This window comes from Pseudonaja textilis, chromosome 12, assembly GCF_049901715.1.
Source record: "Pseudonaja textilis isolate UNSWEBS1 chromosome 12, rPseTex1.2, whole genome shotgun sequence".
In the NCBI taxonomy this organism is placed as follows: Eukaryota; Metazoa; Chordata; class Lepidosauria; order Squamata; family Elapidae; genus Pseudonaja; species Pseudonaja textilis.
In genome coordinates this window covers 16,846,960-16,858,162 of record NC_142001.1, presented here as the reverse complement: position 1 = coordinate 16,858,162, position 11,203 = coordinate 16,846,960, and the positions used below count along the sequence as shown (strand labels likewise).

General features: G+C 41.7%; 1 protein-coding gene across 4 annotated transcripts in view; it reads right to left on the bottom strand.

Moving 5' to 3' along the window:
• Nucleotides 1-1,582: 1,582 nt before the first annotated feature.
• SEPTIN6 (septin 6) overlaps nt 1,583-11,203 on the bottom strand; it is a 41,746-nt gene continuing 32,125 nt past the window's right edge. The window contains exons 9-10 of one of the 4 annotated variants that reach the window (XM_087941144.1): nt 10,967-11,157; nt 1,583-2,927 (exon numbers count right to left, since the gene is read on the bottom strand). In XM_087941144.1, the coding sequence (XP_087797270.1) occupies nt 2,918-2,927; nt 10,967-11,157 (201 nt within the window). In that variant the 3' untranslated portion in view covers nt 1,583-2,917. Of the gene's footprint in view, nt 2,928-3,658; nt 5,564-8,760; nt 9,098-10,513; nt 10,772-10,966; nt 11,158-11,203 lie in introns of those variants that run through there. The other 3 variants (XM_087941143.1, XM_026702894.2, XM_087941142.1) reach the window with 3 other exon arrangements.

Here is an 11,203-nt window from a genome sequence, read left to right as displayed (position 1 = left end):
TCCGAGAGCTTCCGAGGAGGCTGCCCGAGCGCCGTTTCTTGGGCTTTGCAAACAGCGCCACCCGGCGGTCGGGAGGACCCCCCTCCCACAAGAAATCCCGAAGGGTGGTTTGTTTGTTTGTTTTTTTCCCCTCAAGAGGCGACTGGATTTTCTTTGGTTTTTGTTTTTTTTTCCTTTGGGAAGCTTCTCGGAGGAGAAGCGAAACGTCTTCAAAAAAAAAAAAAAAGTCCCAGTCACCTCTTGAAAAAATGTACCTTAAGGACTCCCAGGCTATTTTTCATTTTCTTCTTCAGGAATGAAGGGGTCTTCAAACTTGACAGCTTTAAGACTTGTGGACTTCAACTCCCAGAATTCCTCCTCCAGTCATGTTAGCTCAGGGATTCTTGGAGTTTGACGTCCACAAGTCTTAAAGCTGCCAAGTTTGAAGACCCTTGCTCTATTCTTTCTATCTATCTATCTATCTATCTATCTATCTATCTATCTATCTATCTATCTATCTATCATCTATCTGTCTATCTATCTATCTATCTATCTATCTATCTATCTATCCATCATCTATCTATTCTATCTCTATCTCTTCTACCTCTCTTTATTCTATCTATCATCTCTCTCTCTCTCTCTCTCTCTCTCTTTCTCGCTCTCTAGTCCAGTAGTCTTCAAATTTGGCAACATTAAGACTTGTGGACTTCAACTCCCAGAATTCACTCATGTTAGCTCAAGGATTCTGGGAGTTTGAAGTCCACAAGTCTTAAAGCTGCCAAGTTTGGACACCTCTGAATTAAAGGCTTGGTGGACAAGCTCAGGTAACAGGGAGTCCTCGACTTACAATGGTTCGTTTACTGACCGATTACAACGGCACTGAAGAAAAGCCACTTACACTGACCATTTTTCACTCTGAATGACAGTTGCAAGCATCCTCGTAGTCACAGGATCAGAATTTAGATACTTGGCTCCTAATAGTTACAGTATCTTTTGCGGGGTGTGTGTGGTGGTGTCATTTTGATCCCTTTTTTGCAAACTTCTGACCAGCAAAATTAATGGATTCACTTAACGAGGTGACGGACTTAGCAACTGTGGCAAGAAAGGTTTTGAGTGCTCCACAGGTCATAGAACTTTTATTAGAGACTTTTTGTTTTGTTTTGGGGGCATTGGTTAAAACGAAGTCTAGTTTTCTATTTGTTTTATTTTATGCAGAATATCCCTCTTAGGGCTGTCTTATTTTTCAATATTTTGCCTTGAGCAAAACCCCCTGCAAGTCAATGCCTCCCCAAAAGTTGCAACAGGAGTTGTGAGTGTGCCCGCAACATTGCAGGTTTTTAAGAAGAAATCGAACAACTGTTTTGTCTGAAATGGTATGTGATGACCCGGAGTGTAACAAAGCTGCCACACTGCTCCCCCACACCCCCCTTTCTGTTGGCAACTCTAAAAAGACCATAGAAATATTTTATGGGTTGACACCTGAAAGATCAGCTCTTCCAAATCCATATGACTTCGCCTGGGGCTCGCCAACCGCAAAGTTGACGTCAATGTGATTTTGTTGTTCTAAATATATCCCCAGAAGAAAATAATGACCCGGAACCGCTTTCTTTCAGGAGGGTTAAGTTTTTATTGAAAATCGACAACATTAGAAAGGTATTAAGTTCAACAGTGCTGGTTCACTCACATGGATCATGTATATATATATATATATTGCAGCTGTTTGATCACAACTGTTCATAACAAAAGAGCTTTTAAAAAAAGAAGAGACAGGGATAAAAAAAAAATGAATACGTGGGAACCAGGCCATGCAGTGAATGGTTCCAAACACAACCCCAAAAGTTCTCAGTTATTTTTTTTTTAAAGGGCAGTTACACGGGACTTGCAACAATAAGTTTTGAGAAACAAGAAGATGCATTTACAATTTATTTTCCCTCGCCACCTTCATAGAGAAGCCTCTTGTTTTTCCTCCCTTCGAAAAGGTTTTAAAGGGGTTACTTAGAACTTTGGGGGATTAATTCTACGATGATACTACTACTTACGTCTTTATACAATACATCTCTCTCTCTCATTCCCTCAAAGGCTTAAGGCTCTTTGTGCATTTTAAAAATTCTTGCAAAGGCAGCAGACACAAATCATTTCTACGGGGGAGATTTTAAACCATGAACTTTCCACCTCAATGCATATATGCTGAATGGAAACAAATTTAGTGAACGCATTTATTTATTTATTTTAATCAGGAAATATTTGTTACTTTTTTTTAACTGAAAGGCTTCCCCCCTCCCAATGAAAAATACAATTTCCCCCCTCAAATTTCCACGACTGTCCTTTTTCTTAGAGTTCAAAGTAAATATTCCTCAGAGGTAGCAAAGTCATGAGTTTTTGTGTGTGTGTGTGTGTGTTTTTTTCTATGTGTTGTACATTGCATAATTTTTATCCACACCAACAACTCATGAATAGGACTTTTTTTTTTCCTTCTGTCTCTACTCAAAAAAAACCCAAACAAACCCACGATCGTGACATGGAGGCAAAACTAGGAAGGGAATAACAACAATAATCATAAACCACAATAAGTCCTGTCTCGGTGTGAAGTAGCCACCTCATTCATTGGACAACAATATTTGGGAGGGGGCTGTAGAAAAATGTCTTGCCTTTCCCCCCTTATTTTTCCATCTTGTTTGGCAGAGCACAAGATCCCTCAGCTTAAAAAAAGAAAGAAAATAAAATCCCAAAGACACCCCCCCCTCCCCTCACCACTCACACACATGGAAAAATAGGAGTGGGAGAAAAACAACCCCAAATCTCTCTTTTTTTTTCCCCCAGGCTAAATTTCTTTTTATTTATTCAGGTCTGTCCCTCTCCCTTCCCAAGCAGGATGGGTATATCCCAACATTCGTTCAAGTAGTTGTCTTCTCAGAGATATGCAGCAGGTAGAGACAGGTTAGAAAAAGCTACAGAGGGAAAGAGAAGGGGAAAAAAAGAGAAAGAAAGAAAGAATTGTCAGTTCAACGGCAGAGTAATAAAAGGAGGCAATCAAAAGTAAAGCAGATCATGGACAACTGAGGAACACAATCAAATGGAAAGGGGAAAAAACGACAACAACCAAGCCAGTAAATCTATGTTTTCGCTGCCCTGTTAGGAACTCAAGCAGCGAAACACCGTCGAAAAAGGATGCCCACATTAAATATCAGGTGGTCCTCGTTTAGCAACCCAAATAGGGACCAGTGATTCGGTCGTTCAACGAAGCTGGGGCCAAGTGAAACCGCGACAGTACTTATGATCAGATTTCCTTTGCTTTGAATAGCTGTGAAAGTCGTAAACGCGAGGACAGGTTGCAAAGGTATTTTCCCATCACCGTTTGTCGCCACGGTTGCTAAAATGAGGCAGTCGCCAAAGGAGGACTACCTGGTACAGTGTGCATTTTAGAAGGTAAGTCTGCAGAGGTCTTTGGGGTGCTGGTGGAAGGAAACTCAGGAAGGCACAATACAAACACATATATGTTTCAAATCAATGCAAACATTCAGAAGAAAAGCGAGGTAGAATTATAGAGCAAGACTTGCTGAATGAGTTCTCTGTGGTTTTCACCCAGGACTTGAAACTTGGGGATATTTTGCCCCTAGGAATTGGAAACTTCACCTTAGTTTTGTGGGGAAAGGATTCAAATTGTGCTTGGTATTGTTCCCCCACTCTAAAATATCTCTTTCTCGCATTATGTGCTTTTTGGCAAGGGAACAACAACTTAGAAGGGCCAGCCCCCCATTTAAACTGTAAATAATCTCCCTGCAGTGCTTACAGGAGGTTAAGCAAGGTAGGAAATCATTCAGATCTTCAGTTAACTGATTTTTCGAAACCGTCCATCTTTAAGCCGGTATCTTTCAGTCATTCTAAACTACAAAACCCATACTCCACGTCCCCGGGAGGCAAAGCCCTGATGGCTGGGAATGATGGGGACTGAAATCCTTCACGTTAACAGGGAAGCAAGTTGGGAGTAGGCTAAAGGATTATTTTTGTAAATAAAACAACAACAACAACCCAGAGGATATGGGCACAGCTCAAACTGAGCCGCCATTGATTTGCAAGACATTTGGGCACTCAGAAAAATTATCGACTGTCAACATTCAGCCTGGAGAAAGTTGGATCCGTATGTGGGATATCAATAGAAGAGGATATTTGGAGCTCAGGGTTTGAAGTGAGAGGGGTCCTTGGTGCTCTCTGAGCTTGGCGTTTCATGACCCAGCTAGTAACATCATCAGATGATGTTGGGTAATGAAACATCTTGCAAAAAAACACAAAAAAACCAAAAAAACACCAAGCTCAGAGAACACCAAGAACTCTACAGTTTGTAGGATTCTTCTATGTTATTTTTACCCGTGGTGTGAGTAGCAGAGTCAGAAACGTAAGCAAGACTTGGCTATTTCTCCTGTTCTTAAATTGGTCATCTTCTGAAACAAAATCACAATCTGTAATATATTTAGCATGGCTTCCTTCCCAACGGTGAAAAAGCTACAGGCAACTCCTTTTTAACTTGATGCTGGGAAAAGTTCAAGAAGAAGAACAATTTTATTTTTCAGGAACCCACGTTAACATAGAAATCCTGAATTGGATCTTAAATATCCTTGGTTTCATTTCCTCTTTGTTTCCATGTTTGGGGTGACGGAAGAGCTCTGAGTTAACAGTTGTACGGAGTCCTCTGTGGATTTTACTCCGCTAGTTGTTGCTGACTCTAGGGTGCTCAACTCCCTTTCAAGGCTATTGAGCCAGCATTGTCTGAAGACATTTCTGTAGTCATGTGGCCAGCATGACATCACAGAACGCTGCTACTTTCCCACCAAAGTGGTACCTATTTATCTATTTGCATTTGCATGCTTTCGAACTGCTAGGATGGCAGGAGCTGAGATGAAGACAGGAGCTCACCCCATCGTGTGGCACTGGGGTCTCAAACCTGGGCTGACAGTTCTTCAGCTGACAAGCTCAGCGTCTTAATCGTTGAGCCACCACGCCCATCATCTAATTAAAAACTGTTTATAAACCCCAGTGGTTCATTAAATGGCTTTATTCATATGATTCCTGCTCCCACTTACAAATAAATGAATAAAGGCAGCAGCGGGAAATAACACAACTGTTAACAATAAAGAGTATTCAAAGGGAGTATGTACCGCAAACACACTTTTTTTCCCCTCAGTCACCACTCAACTAGATTTTGATGATAGGCTTACGGTAATAGCGCCACATATTCATCACCCCATTCCTTGCAGGTGGTCATCTGAAAATATCAACCTTCAATTTGCTAGCAAGGACTTTTGCTGACGAGTAAACATGATGGGCTTGTTTACAAGGCAACCTAGTATGGGCATCCTACACCAACCACAGTGTACAAGAAAAGCTGTAATATCGGTCTTTGACATCAGGCGCGCCCCACGATGCAGCCGAAACAGCAAATACAGATAATGTAAACTGTTTGCGTAGAGTATAAAATGGCATTCTGGAAGGCCCATGAGATGAACAGGAAAAGCAATAAATAAGTGAAGGTCGACATCCCAGCTCAGTATATTCAAGGGGGAACTACTCAGTACATAGCCAGGGATTACTGTAAAGGAAGGGTAAGAACAACAGAAGAAAGCAAAAAAAGAATAAAAACAAAGCATTAACCAGAATCGTTTCCATGTTTATTTTTCTTTTCTTTCTTTTTGTAAAAAAAGCTTCCCATCGAAAATAAGGACAAAGCCCCTAAAATGGAAATAACATAGGAGAACAAGCGAGGGGATTGCGTTGATTCAAAATGATTTAAGTACAATGAGTTTACTTCCAAGAAAACCAAACTTTTCAGGTTTGAAGGGTTTCCAAGGATGTTGAAAATATGAATGGCCATTCTGGTGACGGGGCTGAGAAAGATACCCTAACTATTGATCAAGCTGGTTGTTTGGCTCGGGAATGGCTAGTTTTGCACTGAAGATAAGGGGACATTTTATGTAGCGCAAGGGTCTCCCAACTTGACAACTGTAAGACTTGGGCACTTCAACTCCCAGAATTCCCCAGCCGGACAGGCTTGTGGACTTCTTGCTGGCTGGGGAATTCTGGGAGTTGAAGTCCTTAAATCTTAGAAGTTGCCATATTTGGAAACCCGCACTCTAGAGAATGGGACAATAGCTGATCATGGATGGTCTGTCCATCACCTATATAGCTGGAACCACCAAGTAGGAAATATTTCACAATTACAGAAGATGTGGACTCGAGAACAAACGTGAGAACAGGATATTAAATCCAAAAGACAGGAAGAGATTTAAGAGGGAAGTGGTTTTCCCTCATATATATTTGTAGAGGCAATATCCGGTTCCTTGCTAGTAATGATGTAGAACTTTCTCTTTTAAGCTGTCTCTCCCTCCCTCCCTCTCTCTGTCTCTCCCTTCTTCCCTCCCTCCCTCTCTTTCTCTCTGTCTCTGTCTCTCCCTTCTTCCCTCCCTCCTTCTCTTTCTCTCTCTGTCTCCCAGAGAAAAAAAAGCTCAGCTCTTAACCAGACATCCAGTTTCTGCACAAACACACCCACACATGCACAGGCTGCGTGGCTTAAGGAAATGCTGATGCTAAATATTTTGCGGGACATCGGTCCTGACAGGATAAATCAACAGGATAAAAACAGAACGGCATTTGGAGCTGCTTAGTTCATCAGGTCCAAGAAAGAACTGCCAAAATCTTTGCCAAAACAGTCAAGAGAATACAGCTTCTTTTTGCAATTCAGGAAAACAGAACCAAACCAAATAAACAAACAAAAAACACAGAAGAAAATGCATTGGAAAGAAAAAGTACAGGGATGAAATGCATATTAATTCAAAATGTGGATCCCCCCCTTCCCCCAGGAAGCTTGCACTGAAAACAAACAACAGCAGCCACCAAAAAGGATTAATGTTTCTTTCCATTAATGTAAGCTAAATAAAGTTTGAACCAGAGATGGGCAACATAATTTGGAATTCAGTATCACACCGAGAGATACCGTATGAGACACAAAGACCATTGGTTATATATTACATTCAAAGGTGTGTGTTTTATGGCAGATGCTGTTTGAAAATAAAACATACAGCATTTATCCACTGTGATCTTCCTATCCTGGAGCAAAATATAAAAAGTTGATTAAAAAACTGACTTTAAGGCTTAATAACACTCTTAATGGAGGGGGAAAAATGACCACAACGAATTAGAAGCAATATTTATCTGTCTTTTAAACTTCTTCAGCCCTTAAGCTTATAAACCACCTAGCAATTTTAAAAAGGGGGATGCTTCCAACTTGTAATACTGGCAAAGAAACACAGACCAGCGTCAACACAATATTGGCATTGCCACAATCTACGGTGCTTGCCCATCCCTGGTGTCTAAATTATAAGAAGAAAGGGAGAAAAATGTGTTAGTTTTGTTTCAAATGTTGTTTAAACATGCTTGGATTCTGCAGCATTATGTTTGCCACATTTTTTTGTGTGTGGTGCTAGCAGATTGCAGCTGGCAGTTTAGAGGGATGCAGGAAAAACGCATGCGCCATGCAAAATTTCCCAGGCCAAATCAAAACGGGAACGATTCAGGAACGGTTGGGAAGGACCTTGCAAAAGAAGAACCACTTGCCTTTGTTTTTCACCTATAATCTGAGGGACCAAAAAAAGAGCCATTTTTTGGACCCACAACTACAACACTTCAGGGTTGGATGTGGCAGCCCGCCAAAAGCAATTCAAAAGCTAACAAGGAGTCACAGTGTTTATCCCAGTTGCTCTCCAGCCCTGGGTTATGAATGTTCAAAGACCAGGATAAACAAGTCTATTGTTCGGGCCTGTTTTTTTTTTTTTCCATTGCTGTTGTCATCCTGAAAACAAACTGTTGGTTTTTTTCTCCTTTCTGTTCTTAGCTTGTCTTTCATTCCGGGCACAAACTATTCTGGAAGAATCCTTTTAAAAAAACTTGTTTAAAATTATATATCAGACCCACCCATCGACAATTGTAAAAGGTTCCCGGTGATTCAAGTATGATTTCCTCCTAAACAGTTGGATATTATTATTATTTTTTTCAGTAGTAGAAGGCTTACTTATTGTTGGATCTCACCAGCTTAGCCACTTAAGTCCAATAACACTATAGGTAGTCCTTGGTTTATGGCTATAAGCCAGGCCCAATTTTACGACCTGTTTTGCCAGGGTGGTGGAGTGAATCTTGAGATTGTTAAGCAAATCTGGTTTCCCCATTGACTGAGCTTGTCAGAGGTCAGCTGGGGAAGTTTCAAGAAGCTATTGCAGAATGCTGCAACCGTCATAAATATTTACCGGTTGCTAAGCAGCCAAATGTTGATCTCCTGATTGTGGGAATTCTACAAGCGTCCTAAGTGCAAGGACCGGCTGGAAGTCATTTTTTTCAGCGCCATTTTGTCTTCGGTCGCTCATGGGATGTGGCAAGTTGAGGCCTGCCTTTATTTTTGCACACTGTGAATCGAGCAAAAAGGAGAATCATCATCTTCTTTCAAAGACCCCCATAATCCTTTGCGGAGTGGAGTTTGGGCAACGGAATGGAGCTAGCCGAGTGTTTAATGGCCGGATGCCCTTCCAGTCACCAATGCAGAGTTTTGTTCAGCAGATATATTCTCATTGTGCCCAGAGAGAGAAATATCTGCGAATTGGGGTAGGGAGGAAGGAGGAATGAAAAAAAAATCCTTTTATGTATGAACCTAGGTTACTTACAGCCTTATGTAAACCAGCGCCAGGTACCCCCCCTCCCCCCAAAAAAAAATGGCGGAAGGGGGGGAAAAACTGGGATGCATTTTTGAAAGGAAGATTTTTTTTTAATACTTTTTTAAAAAACATAACACTTTAAAAAATCTTGGTTGGCAGTTCAAACAGCCGACGGAGAAGGGAAAACACCTTCCTGCCTTCATCTCACTTAGAAGGAAGGATGCGTAACTGGAAGAGGTCTCTATGTTGGGAATGGCCAAAAAATACTAGGAGTCGGACGATTCAGGAGGATTGTGTCTGGTCTGGCACAAGGTGTGTTTGTGGGTCGCACTGCCTTGCCTTCTTGGGTTTAGTCACAGCCTCTTACCCACACAAGGTGCCGTCATGCACCATGCATGCACCATGCAGCAAACAGCGGGGATTAACTGAAAAATAGCACACAAATAACAACTAAGAGGAAGGCAAATTTAGCGCAATGAAAACATAAGGGAAAAAGAAATAAAAGAATATATATGTATATATATATCTACTAGCTCGATACCCGTGCTTCGCTACGAAACTATGTGATCTGGCTTAGTTTTTAGGGAGGAAAAGGAGGAAAAGAAAATTCTGCCTCTGTCTACCAGCATCCATCGGTATCCGCCTGGCTAGTGTCCTGTCAGTGTGTGAGAGAGTTGAGGACTGTTTGGAAACTGAAACAGTATTTGCTGTGTGAGCAAGAAGGAGACAGCAAGGAGCCTGGGCGTGGCTTAGCTCAACTGTTCTGTACTAAAGCTGCTTGGTGCTCTGAAACTAACACTGAAACTGAAAATCTTCTCCTCTGCTTGTGTTTTGCACTTGGAACAGATTTCTTTTCAGGTGGGGAGTGGGAGTATAACTCAACGATTACAGACCAGTGGCACTCACTCCTATCATCATGAAGTGCTTTGAGAAATTGGTCTGCCGGCACATCATTTCTGGTCTTCCGCATACATTTGATAAACACCAGTTTGCATACAGAAAAAAATAGATCTACAGAGGACGCAGTAGCTCTGCTGTATAGTACAGTATTGGTGTGGTGTTGGGGGTTTCTGATTCAATGTGTGAAGGGTGAAGGATGTGTGTTTGTGTTTATTTTCATGGTCATGGTCATGATGTGCACTGAAGATGGTGTTTGATTTCGTTGTACGAGGTGCAATGACAATAAACTAAACTAAACTAAACTTAGCATCAGAGCATGTGAATAATAATAATATAGGAAATACTAAAGCTTGGATGGTCATTTTGGAAAATCCTTTCTTAGCGAGCACCTAGAAGCGGAGAGGAACATACATGACAAATTTCAAGTTTGTAGGCTTTACAGTTCTGGAGATTTTGTGATGACGAGTGTGCAGGGAGCCAGGAAACCAGGAAACAACCAATCTGGAGAAGACTTGGTGAAAGGATGAACATGGAGAAAGTGTGAAGATTACAGCCTCTTTTATTTTTGAGAAGGCCTGCTTAGTTTTCGTTTGGCAAAGTTGGGGGATCAGTGGGTTTTATCTGACCTGCTCGGTTCTCCTTCCCATATCTCAGGGGGCGGGGGGATGAAAAATGTCCCTTTAAGAACCTCAATAACTTACTGTTTTATGAAAAGCAGCATTAGGTACAGGGGGTGGGGAACCATGGTGGAAGAAGATGGACAGCTTCTGAAGTCAAAAAGATTGGTCTACCTTAGCAACATTAATATTAATAACATTAATAGCAATAAGATGTGTTAATGCGTTGCTAGCCAGGGAATTCTGGGGGTTGAAATCCATACATCTTAAAGTTGCTAAGGTGGACACTATTTTAGAGTGAAGAGCACATGGCTTCAAGGACAGATTTCCCTTCATGAGGTGAGGTAAATAAGATGGAATCAACAGTGGGACCAGATGACATGATCTAACTCAATTGGTTTCCAAGGCTGACATTCATCTTCTCACTGCAGCCACCCTGTAGAAAGCATATCGTGTCTTTCTGGTCAGGCAGTTCTATAAGTTAGATATGGCCAGTTTTTATGATGGGAACCAATGTTTTGGACTTCTGTGGGTTCAGAGACTGTCCACCATCTTCCAAGTAGCAAAGCCCAAGGAACATTGCTATGAAGAGATGGGAAATCACCAGATATTGATTAAACCGTTTGGAGGAACAACCCAAGAGATCCTATCACTCTACCTATCCATGCTCCGAACAGCCCAGCTCCCAAAGAGGATTTTAAAAAAGAGCTAAGGACGGTCAAAAGATCTCAACTATGGAGAAAAGGAGGCCGGAAGAGGCCGGAGGTGCCCACTTACTTTTTTCTCTCCTTTTCCCTTTTCAGTGTCTGTGAACCTCCTGCTTGCTGAGTCTGAGACTGGAGCAATTCAGCGGCTGTCTTCCTCTGCTTAAAGGCGTTGACTTCATCGTCCAAGGATTTCTTCTTGTCCTCCAGCTTCTTCTTCTCATCCTGGTGCAGCTTCTTCAGACGATCAAATTTCTCGTGGAGCTGGAATAAGGGTACCGAGGCACACAAGTCGATACCAGTACTCAAG